The sequence below is a fragment of the Bombus affinis genome, chromosome 8 (genome assembly GCF_024516045.1).
Source record: "Bombus affinis isolate iyBomAffi1 chromosome 8, iyBomAffi1.2, whole genome shotgun sequence".
Taxonomy (NCBI): Eukaryota; Metazoa; Arthropoda; class Insecta; order Hymenoptera; family Apidae; genus Bombus; species Bombus affinis.
This window is the reverse complement of record NC_066351.1, coordinates 10919721-10946976: the sequence shown is the minus strand read 5'-3', so window position 1 is coordinate 10946976 and position 27256 is coordinate 10919721. Positions and strand designations below refer to the sequence as shown.

The 27256-nt window shown below is 46.6% G+C and overlaps 2 protein-coding genes across 9 annotated transcripts in view; both read right to left on the bottom strand.

Moving 5' to 3' along the window:
• LOC126919610 (uncharacterized) overlaps positions 1–5907 on the bottom strand; it is a 222799-nt gene extending 216892 nt beyond the window's left edge. The window contains exons 1-2 of one of the 2 annotated variants that reach the window (XM_050729042.1): positions 5424–5907; positions 4706–5349 (exon numbers count right to left, since the gene is read on the bottom strand). In XM_050729042.1, coding sequence (XP_050584999.1) covers positions 4706–5051 — 346 coding nt within the window. In that variant the 5' untranslated portion in view covers positions 5052–5349; positions 5424–5907. Of the gene's footprint in view, positions 1–4705 lie in introns of both variants that reach the window. The other variant, XM_050729040.1, reaches the window with a different exon arrangement.
• Positions 5908–10272: 4365 nt separating this feature from the next.
• LOC126919609 (phosphatidylinositol 3-kinase regulatory subunit gamma) overlaps positions 10273–27256 on the bottom strand; it is a 36906-nt gene continuing 19922 nt past the window's right edge. For 6 of the 7 annotated variants that reach the window (XM_050729037.1, XM_050729038.1, XM_050729036.1 and 3 more), the window contains 11 exons: positions 24747–25035; positions 24363–24461; positions 21077–21262; positions 20837–20965; positions 20535–20742; positions 20220–20453; positions 19810–20134; positions 19466–19713; positions 19216–19392; positions 18884–19138; positions 10273–18794 (listed from right to left, as the gene is read on the bottom strand). In XM_050729037.1, coding sequence (XP_050584994.1) covers positions 18497–18794; positions 18884–19138; positions 19216–19392; positions 19466–19713; positions 19810–20134; positions 20220–20453; positions 20535–20742; positions 20837–20965; positions 21077–21262; positions 24363–24461; positions 24747–25035 — 2448 coding nt within the window. In that variant the 3' untranslated portion in view covers positions 10273–18496. The remainder of the gene's footprint in view (positions 18795–18883; positions 19139–19215; positions 19393–19465; positions 19714–19809; positions 20135–20219; positions 20454–20534; positions 20743–20836; positions 20966–21076; positions 21263–24362; positions 24462–24746; positions 25036–27256) is intronic. The other variant, XR_007711718.1, reaches the window with a different exon arrangement.

The following is a 27256-nucleotide window of genomic DNA, read 5'->3' as shown; positions in this document are numbered from 1 at the left end:
GCTGCGCGCCGGAGACGTTCTGTAATTCTCTAATAATATCGGCAAACGAGATTTCAAATCTGTTTCCTTCTACGATTAATCCTCGGCGCAACCGACGGAAACGCAAAAGTACCAAGATGGATAAGTCTAGATTCCCGAGCTGACGTTTCGTGTTTTCACGAGCCAACGACTTCCAGCCGTATCCACGCCAGAAACAGTCGAGTGCCGTTGTCGAGCCAGCAGAAATAAAAATTCCAGGACGAATAAACGCGTCCCGTTTGCAATCGGAAAGTTAACAAGAAGGCTCGCGAATCGTTTCAACGATCGAGGTCACGGCGAAGGGACGTGTTCAAAGAGAACCGCCGTATATATCGGGTCAAGGAGGCCGAGGTTGCCAGCCAATTAATTAGTCATTTCTTTGACGAGGATTCTCGTAGTTCGAGGTGTTCTCTTTGCCGCGATACGAGTAGTAATAACAGCGCCTCTTCGAACTGACGGCGCGGCCAGCGGAATCGTTCGTCGAGGAAGCGAAACGAGGTCGAGTCAAATAAAATAGGAGAGCGCGGGACCATCTTCCGGTACGATCTTCGTTTCCGAGGGAACTTGCTTGAAATCGAGGATCGCGCGTACAACGCGGTAACTCGATAAAACACCCGTAAATATTTATGGAACTTGCCTAGTACGCGTTTGCTAACGAATCGATAAAACGACCGTGTAAATTTTTCATCGAATAGCTGCGTCTTCTCCGAGAGTCGATCAGGACGACGACACAGGGCAGAAACCGCGATTTTGAACGGCAAACGGCATGCAAGCGTCGTCTCGCGAACACGTATCGTTTCGCGCTATCGTAGCGGACTGTGCCGCGAGCGAGTTGGCTGCAGAATGTTTAGAACCGAACTGATGCTATCACAGCCTCTATCGAAGCCAGCACACGATGTTCGAATTTATTTTCGATAATGAAATTTTGCCGAATAATTAATTACGAGGATCGAGGCCCGGAAAATCAAACTGTTCCGTAATTTAATGGAACGGGCCGCTATCGGAACCGTTCGTTGCGATATCGAAGCGTTCTTTTAAATCGCGCCCTCGTCTGACTAATGGCATTGCCGCGCGGAAATATGCGCATACGTTTCCAAGGCTGGCTACCGAAAGAGTAAAACCAAATGGAATACGTACGCAGGGCAACGACCAGCCTGACTTTTATGCGTTGCGTGGCTCACGTGGAATATTAAGTTTTATACAAGATGCGAGCGTGCAGCCTCGTTCTTTTTTTACTCTTTTCCTCGAGCAATTAATAACGCTAAAAAGAAGAGAGACGAATCGTTCGGCGAGGTGTACGTGTAAAATCTAGGTGCTTTAGGAAACTCTAGAGCAGAATTACCGATGGAAACGGCAGAGTAAGGGAAACACCGCGCGAACGTAAACAGTATCCTCGAGCGTATTCGATCATTCTACCGCGATTAATTAATCACGCCGGACTATAGATGTCCATCGAAGCGGCACAGCGCTTAAGATTTTCTCGCGTAGAACTACAATAGATACGCGTTTCCACTGAAAGTTCAGTTTCCCAGGAGATACGATCGACCACGAGAGATGTTCGAGTAGCGGGATACGCACGATCGTCGAATACCGAGCGCAGCGAAGAAACCAAAGGTTGTTTATTCCTGCGGCGAACGTCGATTCGATTCGACCGATGCGAAAAATTTGAGAATCGCGATGGGATAAACGAGAAGGTGGCCAGGGGGTGGAGCAGAGGAACTCGAAGGCACTCCGAATTTATGCGAAAGCAACCTCGTTACGGTGCGGCTGGCAAAGTAGGTCGCATGAAAATAGCGAGGACGTTTAAAAGCGCCTCACCGTGCGATTTAACGTCAATGGGCCACTTCTCGTTCCCCTCTTTTCTTTTTATCCGTAGACCGCGCGCGCCTCCTTTTTCTCGGCCGCAGCTCGCTCCCTCTCTCTCCTCTTTCCGCGCGTTTCTTCCTTTTTGCGAGCTGACTCGCGACATTTAAGCCAGGAGTCGTACAACGACGGTGGCGAGCGCTTGGAAAAATCTTTGCCCGCTGTGGCCACGAGCGAGCGAGAGAGCGAGCGAGCGTGCCTGCGCTTTTTTCGCAGGATTCCATCTCTATGGGCTGTCGCCTTCTGTTCCGCACGCCTTCGTGCCTCGACGCTTCGCAACGTTGCCCTCTCTCGTCTCGGCAACCATCCCTTTCTCGCTCTGTGCCGACCTTAAGTTTCGTTTTCAACCGACTGCGCTCCGCTACGAATTCAACACGACGTTTCTTCGGGCCGGTTAATTAGTCCGGCGGTTTAAAGCGTGGTCACGCTGCCTTGATCGATTTACGAGAAAGATGCGGTATGTCCGGAAGAAGAACGAACAGCGCTATAGCGAACGAGTACCGTTACAGTTTTCCTCGATGGAATCAGAATACTGTATCGAACACATATGTCACGTCAATCGCGTTAGGTCGTTCGCATTTTCTATCGAGTTTAATCGTGATTCGATATGCAAGGATCGCAAAAGTTATATATTTACATGTAAATATATATATATATCTACATATAAATTAATTTTGCGCAATTGATTATCTGGAAATATAAATACATTCGGTATATACGAACGCACCAACGCTATAACGAACGAGGTGGTGGAACCAATTACATTCGTTCTAGCATGCCCGATTGAAATTGAAAACTACCGTCCCGTTTAAATTCCAACGTTAAAGTTAACGCTACTTTTTTTACAGTTACGCCGGAATCGAATGAAATCCATCACTCGTGAAACTCCTTCGAGATACATCAGGAACAAAGGGGCGATTTCCATTCTCGTCAACGCAACGACGAGACCGAAGAACGGAACAACGAGGGCGAAACGAAACGAAAAGAGGTGGACGAGGTATGGTTCACCCTCGACCTTCGACAGAAAGAGAGAGCAGGAATATAAAAGGCCGATGAGGCCGATCGTCTTTCATTACTAACACTCTATGAGCACGTACGCGATATTTCGCCAGCGAGGAATTCCGTGATGGGGTATAAATGACTTCCTCCCTGAAACTTGCTCACTGGCTATAGACGCGCCGGATAACCTTCGATCGTAGCTGACCTCGATCCAAGTTCATCCCATGTAGGGGCCGAAATGCCCGCAGACACCGTTTGCTTCCTACGACAACGTCGACCGTCGACTGTTCGCGTGTGTCCCGCTAAGTACCGTTGTCTCCATTAACTTCGCCGAAACCGAGAAGACTTAAAAGAACGGATCGTCCTGGTTTCCGCCGCAACGAGCAACTGCGGTAACGATAAAATACCAGCGACCGGTACGCTCTATCTATCCTTTGTTTTTAGTTCCGAGAACTTGGAATCGTAGAGCTACGATATGGAGACTGGTCGAGCGAGTAACGTTCGTTTCCGACAATGGGCACTCGTTCGAAGAGAAACGAAAGAGATGAAATGATCAAATATAGCGGGAGAGGAAGGTTAAGGGGTAACGAGGTTTGTGGTTCCTTGAATACGGAGAAAAGAAGGGTGGAGAAAGAGTTGACGAGGGCGGTGAGAAGGTGGTTCCGAAGCCGGTCGTATAATCCGCGAATATGAATAACGAACAGGCAAGTTGAAAAGACCGTGGCCCATAAATTCGAGTTAATTAAAGATATCGATCCAGGAGGCGGCGTAAAGAATATTTTCGAGGTAGTTTTCGCGGATGAAAAGCCACGACGTCGACGGTTAGTTCGACGTTTGTTCGAGCATCCGTGGCTTGGACGAAGATTAATATGTGACGGAAACGTTGGTTGGTTAATTAGCGGAAAAATCAGGATGAAGAAAGAAGAGCCGACTCGTTTCTTCCCGGTATTTCTTCGGAGAAAGAAATTGAAAGTAGAAGGAGATCTGAAAAGGCTGCGAGAAAAGACGAAGGGATGGTCGGGGGTGACTCGCATTCCGCTTGAAAACAGGCCACTCGATTACGCGGTTGTTTCGCCACTTAAATTACCACCGCATTGAACTCGCGTCGATAAACCGTCGTTGTTGAATTAATAACTGATCCTAATTGAATTAATAATCCGCTCATCCCTCTACGGAAATTGTAATAGCTGCTCGGTGGCTAACAAAATACGGCCAAGCTATACGTACAGTTATTGGTTCCTGTTCAATTATTGACTTCCCTTCTATCTCTCCCCTCGCCCTTCGCCTCGTCTCCATTGGAATGTTCTATCAAATCACCGGCAAAACGAATGTTCATAAAAAAAAAAAACGGAAACGAGCTTCGTCGAACACACTTCCCGATACCGAAACTACCACTTTACCTGCATTCGCGTATTCGATTAATCAACGGGCGCAAATCCAACGACGAAAGTACGTTCCAAAGTATCGCCGATTCGCGATCGTACTCTGTGTCGCGCTAAAGAGCAGCGAAAGTAGTTTCGCGAAACAAATAGCGAACGACCTTCGACTTCGTATCGAACGAACAGGCGTGATCGAGGTACCGCGACTGTTTACGAATCAGTCCCGGCGAGCCAATGTCAACAAACGCGATTCCCTACCGACGAGCGCGCTCTTGTTGATTACGCGACAAAGTTGACCGAGATATTTCGAGCAAAGGGCAGTTTCGTCGAATTGCAGGGAACGCAAACGGAAAGTACAGAAACTAAGAAATCTGGGTTTTTTTTCAAAACGCCAGACAAAATTCTGAAAACGATATTCAAGGAATAAATCTTAGAACGAAACTTACCGCTTCTCCCCGTTGGCGTCGGCGCGGACGTGGATCTTCCGGTTGGCTCCGAGATCGGGTATACCAGGTCGCAGCACTCTCTCTCGGGGAACTCGCTGGCGCGAGTGCACCTACAGCAGCAGAAGAGCACGACGAGAGCCGCGGCGACGCTCGTCAGCAGCGTCGAGCGCGCGAGCAGCGTCCCGACGACACGTGACATGACTCGTCCCATCAGATCATGATACGGCATTGAGGACGACCTGCTGCCCTTCAGCCTCTCCGCAACGCGCTCCTCTTCGACGCTTTCAACGGCCACCGGTCGACCAGTCGGACGACTGAGACGAATCCCGCGGTATCCGCGCGACATTCTCTCGTCGTCCGTCTCATCGTGCGACGTCTCCTCCACCTTCGATGAGATCCAACCAAACCGAACACTCGTCGTTGTATCCACGCCGGGATATCGGCCGGCGATCGTGTCCACACTTATTTTCCCCTTCTTTCTCTCTACCTTTCTATTTCTCTATCTTTCGCTTTCTTCTCTTCTCTCTCGCTCGTACGAGGCAAAACGCGCACACTTTGCAGGATTCTACGATTCCCGATCACGATCGATCAAACACTTTACTCGCGATTGCACGACCAACGTGGAACTTGTACTCGAGAAGAACCTAAAAAGAGGATCTTCGTACGGTGATCGAGGACCTAGTTCGCGTGGCGTGAACTTCGTCCCGACGCGACGCACCGAACAACCTCTTCAACCTCGACCCGATCTCGTGATTCCGTTCGCGAAAGAATCTTCGATCGATCACACGCGCGAGCCACGACGCGAGACGCGAACCAACCGCGATGCTGGACGGTATAGAGAAACAAACGGAAATCCGCACCAACTCTGCCGATCACGACGAGGATCGCGACTCGCGCTTCGAACGATATGTGACCGTGTACAGAAAGACGTGTGCGCGCGCGTGTGTGTGTGTGTGTATGCTTCCGTGCGTGAAAAAGTGTGCGGCGATTTGGAGTACGACGGGGTGTTAGCGTGGCTGCAGAAAACGATGCGGCAAAATTCGCGCACTCGGTCCTCGTGTCGCGTTCCGAACACACTTGGCGCGCGCGTGCTCGCCAACCGAGCGTGCTTTCGAGTCGAGACCGCGTCGCCACGGCGTCCCGACGCCCAATGACGACCGCACCGTGTTAGACCGACGGCCGCGCGACTACCACCGCCCCGCCAACCCTCTGCTGCCCTCCTTCTACCGTCGCTACCTGCTCTCTCTCCCCCTACTCTCTCCCGACACAACTTACACACGATAGTTTCTGCGCGAAAGTGTGCGCGCTCTTCGCGTTCCGAAGGCTGCGAGAGCGGCGTTCTCCCGCTTTGCCTCTACGTGTCCTTGCACGCGACGCTCGCTCCACGTTCGCCTTACGCTTTGCCCCAGGCTCGTATGCGCAGACCGGGACTAACCTCTCCGTGTGTTCCCCTTTGTAGCCGCTCGTAACGCGGCATTCAGGTGCTCGCAGGGGAACGCACACCTGCCAGCACTACTGGTCTCCGGGGTGCACGCGCGAAACGCGTACCTGATTCGCAGGCGCAATCCCCGATGGCCACTCTTGTCTATCTACCTTCGCGTCGTTCGCGCTTTTCCATTCTATTCTCTCTCTTCCTTTCTTTTATTTTTTCTCTCGAAAGCTCGGGTGCTTTTTTCTACTTTTGCAGGTTGAGACAACGACGTGAGATCGCGTGGGTTCTGTCTCGTTCGAGTAACCAACGCATTAGTCGCGATGCATTTTTAAGGATCGTCGAAGGTGGTAGTCCAGTGCGCGTGAGATTGTACAGATGCCCAGCTTTCGAGCGTGCAAATAGTTCAAGGATGGCAAGCGAAACGACGCTACGCTGTTTCAAAGTATAGGGACGTTGTTTCTAGAAGACCTGACCGCATAGTGGACAAGAAGAGAGTAAGGAACAATGCGCTGCTTTTCCAGCAATTCGAAATGGAACACAGCGATACCTGCGATCGTTAAAAATTTCCAACTATGTTGCTTTCTATGTATTCTATATATGTTTTCTCGTGGAATATCCTTTCTCTTATGAACGGATGTCGATACGATATAAAAAATGAAGAATACGCGTCCGCCACGTGGTGGAACGCGTAGGCGCGCTCGCACTCGTTGCGTGTTTCTTCCTCGTAAGTTCGGCTTGGCCCGATATCGGTGTCCGTAATTATTGTGCCGGCGTGCACATCGTGTCGAGCGTGTCGGTGTGTCGGAATCGAGCACGTACATTCGGATGTTCGCCGATGTGGCGGTACGCGTCGTGCTGCTGGCGTACGTGTCGATGTAACACGATTTCACGGGAGTTCGTAGAAACGACAACGTCCGAGCGGATCCGAGGGATTCCGAGCGGAGAAACATCCCCTGGCCGGGGGGGTGGCCAGGCGGCCGACCAGCCACCGACCCACCGACATCCCTCGTTCCTCGTACGCGCCGTTCCTGACCTCGTTTCGCTCGGTTTGTCGAGGTCGGTTACGCGGAAATGCTCGCCGAACCCCGTCGAACCGGTCCACCCCTGAAAACCGGCTTAACCCTTAAGCATCGTCACGTCGTTCCGGGTTGTTCGCGATCGCACTCTCATCCCGCTACTAACGGCCTGCGAAAGAGATACAAGATGCGAGATAACACTTCTTCGACAGTTTCGCCAAGAGGTTGCCCGAATTTCTCGTTTGCAAGCAGCCACTTGTTCGCGGCGAAGTTTCTCTATACTCGACGAAGCCGAAGATGGAGAACCAATCTACGAAAGGTTGTGAAATTTTCATGGTTGCGGGAACGAATCGGGTCAGAGACAGGTTGGAAATTTCAACCGGTCCATCGTTGTAGCTTCTCGGTTACGCGATCTTAATAAACGATGGCGGTTGTTAAGGATCGTGATCGGTTAAGGGACCGCTCCCATGAATATGAAAATCAAACAAATTGATAAAGTTGGAGGAAGCTAGACGTTCCGAGGGTTGTTCGCGGTGACAGGAACCATAAGCTAGGTCTCGATAATTTCGGCCAGCGCGACGCAATGACCGGTGTCATCGTCCGCGAATCAAACATTATCAATTAGGAAGGGTGATTGCTGGAATTCACGGACGACGAACGATCGAGATGCGCCGCATAATGCAGAGGCACACGGTATTATTAATTCTCGTCGCGACGTCCCGAAAATCCGATATTCGAGTCCGCCAACAGAAAAACGCAACTGACTGCGCACCGGACCACCGCATAATCGCGATTCGATTGGTCGCGTTAAATAGAACCGAACTAATATTGACGTGTAATATTAATCGAGTTTTATGGCCGCGCGGTGTAATTATTTCGTTGTTCGCGCGAACGCCCTGTATGCCGACCGTTTAACACGATCGACGTTGTTTCTTCCGTGCAAAACGCGTACGTTATCCGCGGAAAAACGACAAACGGTAAAAGCCGATACGAACGGCGAACGAACTTCTCGTACGTCAATAAATCGCAGGATGTTGCTAGATTTCAAAAGATTTTACTGACAAAGCTGAATCTCTGGCTGGAACCAGTGGTATAAGCGCGCCACTGGTCAGCCGAGAGTAGTATATTCGATAGTGGTAGAAGTTGGTGGCTGGTCGGACGGATCACGTCGGTTGCAGGGGAGTCCGAGTCAGCACTTGTACGAATAATCAACCCAGGCTGCTCTTACTCGGAGTCGAGGAGAAGTGCGCGTAAAGAGAACCTTATTCCGCGTTAATTGCCGTGTAATTTGAAGAAAAGGTAACGAGTCCAGGCGAAAGTCGAGGGGGAACTTGAGATTGTCCGGAGAAGAAGCGGAACGCTTCTTGGGGGAACTCGTGCGAGTTGCTCGTTCTTGGGGAATCGCTGTTAGCAATTCGATTGTTTAAAACGGTGAACAGATGCCTTTGAAACGACCGTTCGTTTCGGACGTTTGTTTCGAGGACACCGCGAGCGCAATCGTAAACCGACAGACCTGAAAAGAAATCAGAAAGGTCGATAGATCGCGGTCACGCGATACGATCGTGTACGATTCTGACGTAGGAAGCTGTTCGCCGAATTCAGTGATTTAATATAAGCAACAGCGAACACCAGGTTCGTGATTTATAGTCGTGACGCGTGGCGCGGTTGAGTTTCGAGTCGTGGAAATGTCTCGACGAATCGATTTCGTTTCAACGACTTATTCCGTTGGCCGAAAAGACGGGCGGAAACGACGACTCGTAGCGACTCGTAACGATCGATCGAATGACTTAAAAGCGGAAAATTATGCAATCGGAACGATCGTAAATTTCACGGCGATAAATTTTAATGGACGTCGCGAACGGAAGTGCGACAATCCTTCGCTGCATTTTTCGAAACGAGGCTCGAATTCTGTTCGATTGTACGTTATTCTTCTGCATGCCGAGGATTATTACCGCGGTTCTAAAGCGACGCGACGCCTCTGATTAAAACGCGAAGTTAGTCGCGTGCCAACCGAACACTGAGACCCGCGTGCACCGGTATCACGCAAAGGTATCGCGATCCGACCATCGGAATGATCCAGTCGCGAAGAACAGGGTGCAGTGTGCTGTAATTCCCTGCTCGCGATCGAACTGCCATTTATTTTACCCTCTAATCACAGTCGATGTCTCCCTCTCTGAAGCGTAAGGTTTGTATTTCTCGATACTAACTGCACTCTTGCGTTGTATACCCGATGTAAACTTGGACTATAGGGCCGACTGTGTAGAAAGAGCGAAAAGAAAAGCAAAAGCGAACGTGCGCTCGCGTACGACTGTAACGAAGGAAAGGAAGGGGATTCCGTGAATCAGTGTCGACGCAGTGATACTTGGAGGGTGCATTAGAAATCAGGTTTAAACGAGCTGTAATATATTCAGCGGTGCGCCGCTGTATCGGGCGACGAAACCGTCGAGGGGTCGGATGCATAGAGAACTCGACGATAGTCAACGTCGGTCTGCGGTTACAGTGAGTAGAAGTGACAGCCAGTACCTGCATAATGACTCGACTGCAGCCGTGCAATGCGGCGCGCAAGCTCGCTACGCGATGCACACTGCCAATCGGAACGTTGTTTCGTCGCGTTAGATACACCGACACGGCCAGCTAGATTCTCCACTACCATCGCCTCTGCCACCTACACCGTCGCCACGGCCATCGTACGATCGCCACCGCCGTCGCCACCACCGATCTCTATCCTCGCAACGATGTTAGGCAGGTACGTCTTTCGAAGTAAGGCACGCGATTCTCACGATTTCTTTCGAATTCGTAATTTCGCCGCCGCTAATAACTCTCCCACTCGGATTCGACTTGGTAATTTCTTGCAACTCTGCTCGCGTGTTAATTTCTCCCGTTAGCTCGTATCTGAAACAACGTCGAATCGAATCGGTATGTAACGCGACGGACAACAATTTCCTCGTATCTAGATTGATATTTTGACATTCTGTACTTTACGAGCCTCGTGATTCGTTGCGTGGCAATTTCCGAAGGGTTGTTACTAGGAGGATCGTTACTCGTTGGATGTCTCGGATCTGTGGAAAGGAATAGATTTGGTGACGAGTTGAATTGCGAAATAACATGGAACAACAGAGTGTTATAAGTAAAACATATTAATCATATGCAAATATAAATGGTTTTACATGGTAGAACTACCAAATAAACGGTACAATATGAGGATGACCGTTGCGCGAAAAAGCGAGTAAACATTCATTGTACCACCAGTTTTCATGCACTTCGACAGAATCCGTCAAATTCCACGTGTCCCATTAAAACCGAATATATTTATACGCGTTGTTGTTCGAGAAACAAACGAGATATATTCGCGGAGAATTTCGTCGACCATCTAAACCGTTCGTTTCCTCGATCAGTCTCTAACGGGAGACGACATCGAAATAAACGAGCCGCTATATACCAATCGCAATTTCGACAGAATACCATTGCAAGCTGTTCTCCCGATCCGTAATTCGAATAGAAAAAAAAAGAAAAAAATGCAAATCGTATCTCGGTCCTTGGGACGCGAGAGCATTCGAATCGCTGGAAAATTTTTGCAAATTTGTAAAACGCGCTGGCGCCCGCTCCGATTGCACCAAATCGTCGAACGACGAACGATCCCGCCACCCGTCCACCCTCGCTCCGACCATCGATCGCAAGCGCATGAAGACAGGTCGGTCCGGTAATTAAAATTTGTATTCTTTGTAGTAGTATACACTTTTACTGCGTGCACACTCAATCACAATATATGTATGATGCTCGTGTTGTGTTACATGTGTCTGTGTAGGTGTCTTCGTGTCTGTGTGCCTGCACATATATAGATATATAAGTACACATACATAGATCGTTCTAAGATCGCGCATGCCTCGGCGCATATATCTATATACATGCACCGTTTTTATAATATGATTTCACTTTTTTTTTTCCTTTTGTTCTTTTCCATCGTCTCATATACTTATGACAATAATAGTATATTTTACATGCAAAAACAAAAAGTTTTATCACAGTGGGACAGCATACATTCGTTAATAACGTAATAATTGTATATCGATAACTTCTTCTCTGTCTTCTTTTGTAACACCCTCCCCGTGTAATCCCCATCCCATAAGCCCCAGGTATCCGAAACCCACCCAACTCGACTTTTTCTCGTCCCAATCCCTTCCCTCCCCTCCCCACCCACCCTCTCTCTCTCTCTCTCTCTCTCTCTCTCTCTCTCTCTCTCTCTCTCTCTCTCTCTCTCTCACTCTTTCTCTCTCTCTCTCGCATATCCACGAAATAGAATCCATTCGCTGAACCGATTCGTTTAATGATCAGCGATTATCGCCTTGCAGCGCAACCACCACACGATCGTGCTTTCTCACTCGCATACAGGCGCCCCGATGTCCACCGACACGTTTGAATCTCACACGATACCCGGCCACGGAAAACGAAGAAAGAAAAAGACTGGCAAGGATCCAAATGGACGTACACGAAATCTGTCGACCGTCGAACACGATTTTAAGACGGTTTCGCGTGCGACCGATCTCTCTCTCTCTCTCTCTCTCTCTCTCTCTCTCTCTCTCTCACTCTCACTCTCAAACACACACACGCTTTATTTTAACACAGACGATCGATAGGGGCGAAATCGCCTTGAAGCCGTGCTCTCGCGGTTCGAACGCGTATTGTATATTATAGACGGTCGAGATATCCCCCAAATGGGATGTATCGTGTTTTTACTTAACTGGCAAGAGATCAGAGTTGGGCAATATTTTATTCGGCGAACGTTGTCCTCGAGAGCGTACGCGAATTCCTCGATGATCCATCACGCGCCAAGAATACGTTTTTACGTCGCGGATATTCGCAACACTTTGCTAAGTGAGCAGCCACGCTTACCGGTGAATCAACTTCGATTTATACACACAGTCGTGTTCGGTTTCGTTCGAACTTTAAATGAAAAATTCGTTGGAAAATAACGCCCAATTCTGTGAATTTTGTCAAGCTTATCAGACGGAGAGAATTGCCCTGAATAGGCAACACGACCAACAAATTCTCCTCCCACCTGTTTTCTTCTGTAATTTGGACACAGATTTGGGTAAATTGCGAAGATCGTTACGCGACGTTCTTGCGTGATCTTTAACATTCTCGCTCTTTAACTTGTCGCATCTTCTCAAGCATACACACGCTTTTCTCGACAGACTCTCGTACTTTCTCTTGGAATCGTCTTTCCCCGATCTCAGCCATTTCTGGAGCAGAGGCGTCAAGAGATACTCCGATTTTACAATTTACAATTAATTCGTTATGCCTAGGGTAACAATATATTGGTCTACGGCGATCCTTCATTCTTTCCACTAGTTTCTATTTCCTATTGGCCTGTTTGTTTCTACTTAAATCGTTAGCATTGACAAAAGAGAGGAATCGAATCCATGTTTCATCGGTTTACTCGATAAAAGGACGTATCGTAACGCTTAAATTACTCGTTTCCTTCGTGTACAATAGTTCGTTAGGTAGTTTAAATATCTCGTTAGTAACTGGAACCTGAGAGTTTTGCCCATAGCTAAACCGCCAGAGTAATATATTATTTATACATATTGCTGCAAATATTAGAAAAAGAGTGTCCACGAACGTCCAGACAAACTGTTCGTCGTATCCTCTATATTAGTTTTCCAAATGTCAGGAAAAATCGGCGCTCGCATACTATTACAGGAATCGCTATTTATGCATTAGAAATTATGGTTTCGATTACGATAAGTGTTATCGATACGATTTGATTATCAATGTTTCGCAGAAAATTTCTTTCTTTATGTTGCAAGGCTCTTCATTTCGTGACGAGCATACCAGAATATCTCACTAGATCGATCATCTCTTGTCACTCTTTTCTTTTCTTTTGCCGTCGTACAATATATTCTCGTTGATCGTCGATCGATCGTTTATCGACGATTCGCACCGTACGAAATATCTCGTCCCTCTCTGTTCCTCCACCTTTCTACTTTCTCTTTCTTGCACGCACTCTCTCTCTCTCTCTCTCTCTCGCTCTCGCTCTCTCTCGCTCACATATCGCACCTGTTCAACTTGTAGAAAAACTAAGGCAACTTTACACGTTATCTTCTCTCGTCTCGTATCATTCTTTTCTTTTCTCTTCCTAACCGTTTCTCGCCCCCTTAAAATTCTCTCTTTCCTCGATTCTTCAATCGCTAAACCATCCAATGATTCTCATCCACCTTTTCAACCATCGATCTCGTTTCGATCCAGCGAGCACCCGTTGAATCGCCGACAAAAGTCACGGTGCCTCGTCCAGTCGATCCGATTTCTCCGTAGTTCTCCTCGTATCTTCGAATTTCTTTTGGTTCCCCGAAATTGACTCGTCGACTCGACGAGGCACGGCGGTCGACACGCTGGCACAAACGTAGAAAAGGATATCGATCGTTCATCGGACCGAACAAGTGTTGCGAAGGTAACACCGCCGAGCGTTCGCTAAAGTTTCGGCTCGCGAAAGAAACTGTTGGACCGGTCCCGCCGAGAAGTCCACGTTAATTTCCAAATCGTTCTCTTTTCCTTCTTTTTTTCTTCCCTTTTTTCTTTTATTATTAGTATTTGTTTGTTTTATATATATATATATATATATATATATATATATATATATATACATATATATAAAAGAGCCTCACCACCATAGCTCGGATATATTTCTATGTACATCGTGATGTGACACGTGTTTTGTATCGGGCAATCAGCGTTGCCTGACTCTCTTTTTTTATTATGCCATAAAATCTCAAACGAGGACTTGTCCCCTTTTCGAAAAATACAAAAGGATACCGCGAGAGATCAACGTCTCGCGGTCGATCGTCATCGAGTCTACGTGAAAAATCGACTCGGATAGATCGGATATAGCCCACTCCGTACAGTGGATTAAATACGATCGAGGTAAATCAAGTGCAAACGACAAATACTTGGAATGATTCGGTCTCGTCCTGTTTCGTTCATAGTTGCAAACATAATTTCCTTTCGTTGCCACGGTAAATTCCCTCGCCACTACGATAACCACTGAATATTTTAATTTTCTCCGATTGCCTGTTCGTTCCATATTCGTTCTATACGCAGAGTATTTGTTGCACTTAATTTACCCCGACCTTGGTTTCACTTGCACGCGAGCATCTCGCGTTCTTTCTTAATCTTATTCGCCTCCATCGATGCTGCAAATAAACCGCCTGCGATCCAAACTATCGACGTAAACGCGTGCACACGATGAAAGAAAGGAAGGATCGGCCAGGACAAGCCAATAACGTTTTTCGAATATGGGCGCGTGAAAATTGAAACGATTCCAGTCGATGTTGCGCAGCCGTTCGCGATCACGTTCCGATCGAGCGATGCCAAAGCGAATTTCGCTCGGCCTTAAAAATAGAAACTTGTCTTGTGTGTTCGGTCGCGCTTATTAATTGTCGGCGCTTGTCACAGACAAACGCGGACGTTATTACAAAAAGATGCCTGGTCTTTCCCTGGAAAAATTGTTGAACGTGTGTGTGTGTGTGTGTGTGCACGCGTGCACGTTGCCTTTCATCGACGATATTCGAAAACGCACGAGCCTTGCGGATCTCGCGTTCCACGATACGCGTCGTTCCTCGTGGAAAACGCGATCGTCAAGGATTACGTACCTTCGAACGGTACACCACGATGCTACGATATAATATATGTATATACACATATGTATACAACATACGCACGAATATATTATAAATAATCAATTAAAGGTTTGTTTCAAAGTAAGTAAAAATATATAGATATATAATATATATAATATATATATGTTCATATATTTTTTTCCATTTTTCTCAAATCATTCTCCTCTTTTTCATCATACTTCCACGACATATACTCTTTCGCCAACGAATGTATCTCGTATCTTTTTTTCTTTTTTATGTTTTTTTTTTCTTCTTCTTTATCTCTAACTCACTGTTTGTATTTCGCGCACAAGAGCATGCATCTGCGCGTAATTTGCTTACGTGTGTTTATATGTATTTGATAATGTACGATGGTCTAGTGTGTGTAGTCGTGTACTTTTAACCTGTGTGGATTGCGTTACTCCTGCTCCTGAGAAAGGACGACGAGAGCGAGTCGCGAGAAACCCGATGGATCCCGTTGGAACAAGCAGCCGGTCTGTGTTCTCCGAAACTCGAGAACCAACTACAAAAGGAGCGGTAATGGTCGTGGGTTTCAAACATCTCTCTCTACGCGCGTATCTTTTATTTCTATCCGAAGATGTCAACGAGGATTCGACGAATCTGATATTCCAGTGAATGTTCAACGCGGATCTCGAACTCGTCGCCGTTACAGCTGGTTATACCACGTAAAAGCTACGCTTCCCGTCATCGGATTGCACGTTTCCGTCTGCTTCACTGTCATTAATTATTCGCGGCAAGTCGTGGCTTTCTTTACCATTCTAATCGGCCATTTGAAATTATAATTACATGTTTAATTCCGCTGTCGATTCTATCGTAGCTCTTCCTTCTTCCTATCGACGGTATAAGCGTTGTTTTTTAGTTTCTTCTCTTTGCGTTTCTTTCTATCTTTCACAGTCGTGCAGAATGATAAACATAAAGACCTATGTTAGAATCGACGAAACACATCGAACGATAAACGGATTAAAATGCAAAGGGAACTATCGACTTCCGAAAGCAAAACGTTCAATGACTTGAATAATCGAAACGTCCAAGAAGCGAGCGACCCGGTGACGATGCGATTGAACAACGATCGAATACTGCACCTGTACGCGATTGGACGATCACGGAATCTACGATATATAAGCCTATCAGCGCCAGGGCACTTAATTTGTTTTTCTCGTATAAAAAACCTAAGCTACCTAAATCTACGTAATTCGAAGCCTTTAGGATGAGCAACGAGCCTTTCTCTTCTTTAAACAGTCTGTTTTCCCCCCTTCTGTCGCTTGCGTCTCTTCTTGCCTATCCTCGAAATTCATCATCCTATACCGAACAAACGAACGACCAAGAAAAGAAAAAAGAAAAGAGAAAAAAAAAAAAAAAGAAATTGAGGCTTGTCGCTGCTTTCAACTCTTTCAAGCTCGAGATCGTTTCTCGCTCGTCCATCGATCCATTATATTATATCGGTTCAGTTTTCTTTTGACTATGCGGTAGCGAGAATCACGCGGGAAGAAACGAGAACGGGAAGAATCGTCGTTTTCGACTCAAGTGACCGCTACAAGTCGTGGAACCATTGTTCGCGTGGATCGCCCTCGATACACTTTTACGATTACGGACCGCAATGTAATACGTAAAATTTCTCGAGTATCGATTCAATCGCGACCGATTCAACCGTGATTCTTCTCGTTGCCGTGCCAACCGACGAGACTACCGTTACCTTTTGAGATCATTCAAAGAGCACAATGAGCTTTGATATTTAAAGCGAGAAAGAGATCGACCCTGTTCCACGTTTACGAGAACATCGCGTTCTGCGTGCATAGATTTTATCGGTATTCGGTGCAATGGAAATACGGATAAAATCAAATGAAAACGACGTCTCGTGCCGTTTCAGGGACTGCAATACATCGAGTCGAATAGAGAAAAGAGCGCGACGAGACCCGTAAGACTCTCGACACGACGCACAGAAAAGAAGTACCGAACGTAAGAAAAGATTACAATTAATAAAATCACGATTAGCTTCTGCACATTCCGTCGCAATTATAATTCTACCTATATTCGTCGAAATCGACGCGCGTATTAAACCAACGATCACACGCTTCGTAAACCATAAAGGGAAAAAACAAGTAGTGATAGAGAAGAAAAGCGAATTGTAAAAATCAATTGGAAAATTATAGACACGATATAATATATACATATATATGTATATACATATACATATATATATATATTCTTTCTCGGCAATCCGAAATCACAGACAATATGTTTAACTTTTCGAAAAACGATTTCCCTTTCTCTCTCTCCCACTCGCTCTCTCTCTCTCTCACACACACACACACACACACACTCTCACTTTCCTTTAGCACATACGCGTGTTTCGACACGCGTAGTAGCCTATACAGATCTGGCACAGCACTTGAAATCTAACATATATATATAAAAAAGTTCCCGCGCATCCGTGAAAAACTTTGTTTTTGATTTTTTTTTTTTTTTCTTTTTTCTTTTTCGTTGTAATGAAGTTCGTAAGCAACGCGGGCGGGCACGTTTTAAATCGAAAATCGATCGGAAGTAGCGTGGATCGAAATATCCGAAACCAGCCTCGTCGTCCAGTTGTTCAACCGTGATTGTTGCTACTTTAGTATATCGCTACCAAAAACATTCCGTAAGCATCCAAAAGGCTCAGTTATATGTTCTATGCGACGCGTTCTAATTATATACTCTAATATCACTGTTGTAGATCTTATACTTGGTGAATCACATTCACAATAAACGATGCCCGCGCGTATCGCGTACCGCGCGTTACACAAATGGAGGTCTGGGAAATATTCAGAAAAAATTATCGAAGAAGTCAGAAGTACAGCGGTCTACGAAATGTGTTGTGTTTATCCGTTAACCCCAAGAAGAACGGATGCGTCCATCAACCTTAGATTAGTATCAAATTTTTACGAAATGCAACTACCCTGATTACCAATCGAAACTGCGAGTAGTTTGAGCGTGGTCAGACTTATGTTTCGTTCTGCTCTATCGTATTTGTTTCTTCCATCAAATTGCCTGTAAGACTAGATATATGCCTCTGTTACTCTGACGTATTCGATCGAATAAGTGCATCTTGAAAAATGCAACGTCGTATCACGTTCCAACACCCAAACGATTCTCCCTAAATCGAAGATACAAACTGACAACAAAAGATCATTTCTCACAGTACTCAGGGTCTCGCAAACTTGCTCAAGTAAATTTTTTCAGTCGATCATCCATAAGATCTGTCAAAAAAGGCCTGCAGACCCCGAGAGAATTGTAAAATCTATGCAGTGTGGTCCTGTTGACCGAAACAATTATTTGCTGCGCCACGGTAACATTACGTTATATAATTACATTATAAACTATAGCTTCTGAGAGTTGCTACCGCTACCAATGTTTCTCCCTTTGTTATCGATACCACTGTACTTTGTTTAAGGAAGCGTTCACCTCCGACCTATAAAAATGGAACGATCAATTGTCGCGTCTTGTTTTTCTCTAGATAATACCATCGTACCGATTAAAACGAATAGAAATTTCACAGGGCCTTCCTCGAAAAACCATTTGTTATCACCTCGTTAATTTCCAATTTCTAAATCACACCTCGACGCTAATCATGGAAACATTCATGCACACGTACATCCTAATTAATTCTGTAATTCTATTGATCGACACGCCAGCATTACGTGTGCGTCATGTAATGTTGATTTTCGAGGGGACGTGTTAGCTGTAATTGGTTTTGCGTGTGCATTTTCATCTGTAACTGCATTTGTTGAGCCTGCAACTGCGACAATGCAGCGGGCGAGGCAAAAGCTGGATAAGCCAGAGTCGTGTTAAGACTCTCATTGTGTTCCTCCAGGGAATTCTGTGCGTAGTGTAGCACCAAATGTTTCAAGCTCTTGTGGATGTTGTACGGTTCAGCGAATCCGAAACCACGTTCGGTACCATATATTATGCAATGATTCACTGTACCGTTACACCTGTAACGAATAAAAAATCGATTGCAATCTGCCTATGTCGTCAACGTTGATAAAAAGAAATTCAAGAAAGAAATGATTAATATACATACATGATGGAAAGTGCGTATTGTCCTGTTCTTGATGTTCGAATAAGGAAAGTACCATCTGGCCTCTCAGCGAGTATCCGATCGGCGTCGGACCGAGAACATTCGAGATATAGCCAAGTAGTTTCGTCAGAATGAACTTCAAGATCCACTTCTTGAAGATCTCCGTACGCCAAGTCACCCAACAAAGGATTCGACAACGAATGATTTAGCACGAGTTGGCTTATTTTATTCTGTTTCATACCATTCTTTTTCAACCATCTATAACACGATAATAGAACGATATTAAACCGTAATACTAAATGGACACGTAACAGTCAAAAGATCAGTATACGTACATTAGATGTTTATCCCTTTGACGTACGAGTTGCAATAGCTCAGGTTTCAATTTGTGCATTTCTCTTTCCAGAGTTCTATTGTAGGCGATCTGTTCCTTCAAACTGCAGTCCAACTGCTCCCTGCTATCTTCTAAGGATTTCAGTCTTCGTTTTAACAACTCGGCATTATCAGTTAATCTATAAACATAGTCGGCAAATTTGCATACACGACCGGAAGTGCATGGGAACGTAACTATTAACAAAAACTCACGTTGATATTTCATGCGGTTGAGCTTCTTTCTGAAATTTCTCTTGCAATTTCATTTGGTCCTCGAACATTTTGATAGCCTCCGAAAAAGCTTCCAACGCTTGCCGTTTCAACTGGACCTCGAAAGACGTTCTATTGTACAATTCCGAAAGCTCTCTATACTCTTTCAACGCGTCGGTTATCTCTTTATCAAGTTCTACATATTTCTGTGCAACGTTCGCCATGTCTGTTGTACTTGCAATTTCATCGTCCTAATCGAAACAAAAGACTCGTGTAATTCGTATTACAAACTAAATTTATACTAAAACTGTCATTATCAAACGCAATGAAATTTCAGCAAAAATTACCTGTTGAAACCGGGATATAGGGTACAACAGTTTAATGTCCAGCGTGGAATTATACTGCGTCAAAGAACAATTCCTGTAATGATCCACCAGCTCGATAACCGAATGAAAGTTATACGGTTCCGAGAAGCCATATTTTCCGTTCCGTTGACAAATCTTGATAAGCTTGTTGCTCCCACCTTTACGCAACGTCAGTGTGTATTCCCCACCCTTCGAAGACGCATCGCGTACTAGGAAAGTGCCATCCGGCGAATCAATCATCTTCTCATTCACCTCGTCCCTCGTGATGTCTCCCCAATACCATTCAGCCTCCTGAAGCGTGCGTGGCCTTCTCGAAACAAAACATATAGCGAACTATAATAACCAGAAATACAACGATTGTATAGGGTGCGTAAAAATAAACGGTCGTTTACCTGTGGGGTTGCTGCTGAGACTCCTTGCTTTCCGAGACTGACACCGTTCGGTCCATCGAATTATCCTCGTCGAGAACGGAGAACGGATCTAAAACTGGAAACTGCGGCCTCGAAACTTTTCGCGGTGGTAATTGCGGCGGGCTCGCAAATTGAGGCAGTCTCTCGTTCCAATCACCATGCAACAACAACACCTCCACTATTCGTATATGCGCCTCGATATTATGTACTATTTGTCTGCAAAACGAACGACCGGTTATTAATGAATTTGACCAGAGAATATGTCAAAGCGATTACGTCAATCTTAAGCGCGCTTACACGATCCGTTCCCAAGGAGGTCTAACGAAAATATGACACAGCACTTGTATAAGGATTGTGGGAGGTTCCGTGTAACCCCTTCCGTGTTGTAATTGACAGATACGACAGAAATGAGCCATCAAGTGAAACAAAGTACTACGGTGATGATCTGGAAGTTCTGAAACGAGCTGTCCCAGACGTGCTGCACACTGCTCATCGTTTTTCGTATCTGTATAATAAGAGAAGGAATAGACAGACGTGATCCGCACGATCCATGATTTAAATAAAGCGTTATTACTTTGATGCCCGTTTACGATACTCACTGGATGCTTCTATAAATCTGTCGTAAAACTGTACAGGAATCACAGGATCTGGCAACTCTCGTAGAAATTTTTTCAACACGCTCGCTACGCATTGAGCACTATACGAACTTAGATCAGCGTTACACACATCTGAAAAGTCAATGACGAACGTGATTACTCAAACATCAACGATATTAATACGCAATCATCTCAGAATCAACATAATCCCCGCCGTGGGAGCTGGAAATAAACAGAATTTACCTTCGTTTAATTTTTGCCGCAGTTCCAAAGTTTGCTCGTTGGGAGGACTACTGTGGTAGACTTTGTACAGATCCAGCGTGCTGTCTTCGAATGCCTTCTCCTCCAAGACACTAGTGCATCGTTCCACCAACAGCGGAGCCGAGCGCGAGGAGATGTCGAATTGCGAACACAGGCCAAGACCGAATACTGTAAACGATAAATTTCTAGTTGCAGACCGTGTTGAATAAGAATCGATACCGTTGCGAGTAACGAGAACAAAAAAGGTTACTTTTCACCGTCTCGAGTTCGTCCTTTACCGAACAGCCGGGCATAGCAACAGGGTATTTAAAAAATTGTACGCCCATACGATCTAGCAGCATCAAATCGTACCCTGGCGACGTTCAAATGAAAAAGGAAAAAAAGAGAAAGAGGAAAAAAAAAAAGAACCACGAAGCTCTACCTTTCACTGTTCTATTTATTACCGCGGCCTCTAAGTCTAAGAAACTTGGTCGCTTCCTCCGCGCGAGCCTCTGTATGCGCGCGTGAGAATTTTTCAACCAGCGGCCGATAATAAAACTTTCATTTGTTCGATACATACGCGATATCTCTGGTTTGTGCGTTAGCTAAACGGTCGCGTGACCTCCTTGACTGTAAACGATACGAGTATCGCACACGATCGTCTCTATCCGGCGATAGTTCTGGAAATGAACGACGTCGACGTGGGCAATGATGTGGACAATGATGCGGACAACGAGAACGAGAACGAGAACGAGAACATGGACGAATACGAGGAGGAGAATGAGAACGATGCCGGAAGGATTTCGCGGGACTCGAAAGCGATGCGAATCGGAGTAACGCGCGTGTCAAAGAGAAGAGCAACGAAAAGAAAAAAGTGGAAACAGGTGCACGTGCAAGAGGTACACCGTCCGAGTCGTTAACCCACCCGCGACAGGGGAAATAATCGCGGAGCTAAATTAATTGGTCGTATAAATTATTATTCGTGGCGGGGAACGCTGGCAACGAAGTTGGAAATGCCGGCGAGGGAGGAGAAAGAGCGTTTGCTTCGCGAGGGAGCCGCGGGTTTACCGACATCTGCAAGAGATTCGTCCGTTTTTATGGACATACTGGTAAGAAAAAATTCCTGACATCTCACAGACGCATTCCAGACGACCAGAGACGAGAGACACGTAAAATCGTAAAGAAGCCGGGCAGAGCTCATGGCGAGGGAACGCGCGTTTCAAGGAAGCGTTGACTCCGATTCTCGGTTTTTCTTCCATTCGGTACGATCGGATGAAAATAATCGGGTCAAAGGGGAACGTATGCGTGTACGTTTCTGGAATTACGTAACCTCGTTGTTGCTTCGCCGAAACATTCCACCAACTATTTTCTGCGTGGTCGAAAAGGTTAATAGCCAGGTACCAGATTCTACGCGTCCTTCGATCGCCATTTCGGTGAGCCCTAGCCTTTCCAGTCTCGATACGCGATCGACCAGATCTCTATTCTATTCGATGGTTATATTCTGATTCCTTATCTGCGCGAGAATGCGACTCAAAGCTCGGCCGCGGTCGTATTTTCGAACGAGCCGCGCGACTCGAAGCGACTTATCGTCGATACCGCATACACCACTTGTACAATCAAAGGCGTGTACGCATGCATTATAAGAAGGAGACCAAGAAATAGAGAAAGAGAGACGAAACGCCAGAGAGGAGAGGGGGTGGTAGGGAGGGAGAGAAAGAGAGGGAGGAGTGGGAGAGATAGTGGAGGGGGGAGAGGGAGGAAAAGAAGGTGAAGGAGGATGAGACAGAGGAGGAGGAGAAGACCGAGAGAATTTCACACAGGCGAGGTAGGAGGGGAAGGAGAAACAAATTTATTTTTACGACCGCGTTAGCGACATTTTGTTTCTTCACGAGTAGCCTATCTTTCTCTCTGCAGGCTCGAGGCGAGAGAGACGGCAGAGAAAAGTTGGAATTAAAAGGCATGCGACGATATTCACTGTATATAAGGTACGAATCGAAGGTGGCGCATCGTTGGATGGAGGTCAATACGGAAATTCGATATTCGTCACGGTTGTTCGACCGGGCCTGGACAATCGGTTGACTGGTCACGGGGTCCCCGAAGGAAAGCTGCAATATCGGCGAACGGCGAGCGTATCAGCGAGCATACCAGGGAACGCGCGACCGGCGCCATAGAATTCGAAACGAGGACGTTCCAATTTTACGAGCAGTACGTGGAAATGCTTTTATTGTCAGGCCCGGCCGCTCGCGATTCTTCCACGTTCCTCCTTCGGTAAAACGTCGTGCAACCTCTCTCTCTCTCTCTCTCTCCCTCTCTCGGCGCTCGAACTCTTGCAAGCACGACCAGTTTCTAACGAAACAACTGCGTTCATATATCGCACTTTGCGCGTGTGAATTTCATAAATAATGCGACCACGCGGAGACTTCGTCCCGCGGCTCTGACCATTGGCGCCGTTCGCGATTCCCTGCCACTCTCCATATATAGTAGTTGCGCATCGCGTGGACAACGCGCGACGCGACCGACAACTTAATGAAACTACCACTACCACTCCTTCTTGGTCGAACAACCGACACGCATTTACAAGCCCAAGAGTGCGCGTGAAGTTCGGAGGACGACACCGATACGTACCCGTACCCAGTCATGCCGCTCGCTTGGTTTTATCTATCATGTGGCCGTCCGCTCGTGCTCGATGACGATTCCGAGAGTAGCCGCGGAATTTCTCGGAAAACCGTCTACCTTCTCGCGAATGCGTAAACGCGCGTAGACGAACCACGTGTCCGTCAACTTTCATCGTCCGTAGGCGACGAACTCGGTATGAAAGCGACGATGATGCTCTCTCTCTCTCTCTCTCTCGCGGTCAAATTCGAGGAAAAGAAAAGAGCAAAGAGGAAAGAGCGCGACCGATGAAATAACGTTTTCTCCCCTCCCGTAACCTGGTCACCAGCGATTTCAATCGAAAGACGCATGAATATTTAGTTATTCAGATATTAGAACGACAAGTAATGCGCCACATCGTATGTCCTTGCTACAAACTTCATAATCGACTCCGGCGCGCGATTGCAAAGCAGTTCCAGCGTCAGCGAACACGTTTCTGATGCAATCCGGGATAGTCAACTAAAAGACATCTGAATTTTTAAATTGTTTCCGTGTTCCGTCCATTAACGTAACGAAGAAGTAATGGGCGTGTTACGACCAAGCCGTACCAATGTCACATTACGAAACTGGAAGCTGGCACACGCGTGTGCGTGCGTTGTACACAACGTGCGCGCGATCACGCTCTCTGTACACTTACCTGGAGTAAATCTATGGCTACGATTTTCCGAGTCGACTGGTATGCAGTTGGAGGGTAAACCCGTTGCTGTGCAAGTCCTGTGAGCTACCAGACCACAATCTATCGCATAAGAAAAAAACACGATTACGATATAAGTAGGTCGGACGATGGAAAACACGATTAAATCCCAAAACTTTAATGGACAAATCTTTGTGTCGGCGCAGCGCCTCGATGTCTCGAAACGTCGATAGATACTGATTCGTCGACCATCCCACGATACGCGACAGTTCCAACTAAGCGCAATCGCGGTGAAAAAAAAAGCAAGAGGAAAAAAAGGAAAGGTTTAAGAAACGCTATCTCGATATAGATTATCAGGCCATCGATGTATCGATGCTTCACACGTACCTAGACAGAGAAAGCCTTGGTGCAGCAGGCCCCTCAGGTATTTATGGCACTTATCGCACTTCTCCAACACGCTAAAGCTCTGAGGCATGAGGGTGTGAGGCGAATTGCCGGTGGCTACGGAGCCGCTACCACCGGTGATCGCCTCGTTGACCACGGTACCGGAGGACGAATTCGGCGTAGCCGCGACGACCGCCTCTGACAACGTGGCGCTTGCAGACGTAGCATGACAGAGCTCCTCGATGCAGGCTAAAATGGTCTTCTGGTGGAAGTCATCCTTGATACCCATATTCTGCGAACAACAACATCCAAGCATTGTAACGAGATGTCCGACGCTAACTGAAACTACCGGATCAACGGACGACGTTCACTTTCGCGTTACGTCTCGTCTCGTAAATGCATCACCCAGCGATATTTTCAATTTTAAGGGCGCTGTTTGTCACGCAAGAAAGGCATTTCCTAACGGCAAAGTACAGTTACGAACTGACACGCTCGTGGCAACAGAAATATGGCTGGCATAAAAGTGTGTTCAAAAGTTGCTGCGCGAGAGGACGGAGATTCAAAGAATCTTTTACTACCCACTGTCTCACACCTTCTCTTTTCGCGTCGTTTTTCAAGCCAGAAAACGAGCCGTTTTCGAGAACGACGAACGTGAGCTCCGAAACGATTTGCGATTTTTCACGCATTAAGGAAGCGGTCCTTGCAACGCCATCGAATGGGCGTCTCGATGACGTAACGAACAAGGGCGAACGTTACGGGGGACGACCTCGTAAAAGGGTGAACACGACGAGGCGATTGTAATTTATACGTATCGTAACGTCTTTCGCGACTGACATCTCGTTTTCCAGGTGCAGTTGTTTCCTGAGCCAACAGGTGTCAGGTACACATGTGCCTCGCGATACACGGCTCTGTGCACGATCCTACATACAATGTACCGCGGGGATAAAAGTTCGCGAATAAGATAATCGCACGCGATCTTTCACCTGGCCGATTTTTACGCTTAGCCATGCCCCTCTGGCGAATCGAATATTTTCACGCGCGAGGAAACTCGAACATACAGGGATATCCTTGTTCGATAACAGCGTGTTGCTCTAGCGTGAATTAGGCAAGTTACGTAATTCCCATTACGAACGAAACGTTGTCGCAAAAGCATCGTAAAAATGATAAGACGTGATTCTCGTCGCTGTGAGGGAGGACACGGGTGGCCATTTCCGGGAACGGGTGACTGGCAAACATTTTTTCCAAATTATGGTATTCGGGGGCACGCTCGCGCGGGCTATTTTAAAATGTGCCGGCGAGAACGTGTTCCTCCGGCGCCACGAGTCGTACTGGGCCAAACGTTATTCTTAGCACCGCACGCGCAGCCGAAGCGTAGAACGACCGATGTGCACGCGTGTTATACACGGAACGCGTGATTACGAGGTCCACAAGTTCGTGCAACCGTCAAATCTGACGCGTAATTATATTGTTTCGCGTCCAGCCAGCGTGCCAGATTATCTCTGCGAGTCTACAGACGAAGAAAGAACGGACGACGAACGAAGACGAAAAATAATTTGCCTCTCTCGTGACTGGGGCAAAAAACGAGCATCGAGAGCGTAGGATTTTTGCTCGAATCAGTCAACGAGATAAGGGGCACAGAGTAACGCGTAATTTATCAAGCTGACACCCGGCGTCGAGTGTTAATTATACGGGACGCATCAATCCTCCGAATTTATTCAGCACTGCCGCCGGAAGATACACGGCATATTACACGAGGTGGTCGTTAAATCGTTACGCACCATCGTCGGTAAAGGAAGATGCGGGTGTCGCTGTTGCTACCAAGATAGTACGACCTTAATATATTTTCAATATATCGAGCCGTGTCTTGGAGACGACGATACCGATACGAAACGTTCTCGACGAAGAAGAAGCATCTACTTTGCCGGATCAATTTAGCAATTAGAAAAAGGATAGAGCATCGATGCAACGTATCGGATGAACGAATCGATTTAAAATTGATCTAAGGTACCCGAGATGCCATCGAAATGCGTTTTCCTTCGGTCGAGACTCGAATATCGACACGAAGGACGAAGCGAATGGGAATCGGACGATTTCTCGCGCCGAAAGGACACTTCCAGACGATTTACGAGTCGATTAGCATGGTAATATGCGATTTACACCCGGAGAAACCTTGGCCAGACGAGTATTTTTATTCTTTTCGCCCGGACACGACCATCGAGACGCGTCGTGACTAAATTTGCGAAAGATCCTTGCCAGGGCTCCGACCGATTCCTCCTCAGAGGATTCTTGAACGGGCGTAGAACAGGTTGCGACATTTTATGGTTGAATATAAAAAAGGACAATCGTTTAATTTGTTTACTCGTCGAGAAACTCGAAGAACTTCGTTTCGTGTAGAAATGCAGAAAGGTAACGCTTCGCGAAGTCATGTGTTGGAAGATAACGAGAAAGCATTCAAGTACTCTCGATAATCGATAAAAGAAAAAAAGAAAAAGAAAAGAAAGAAAGATAGGAAA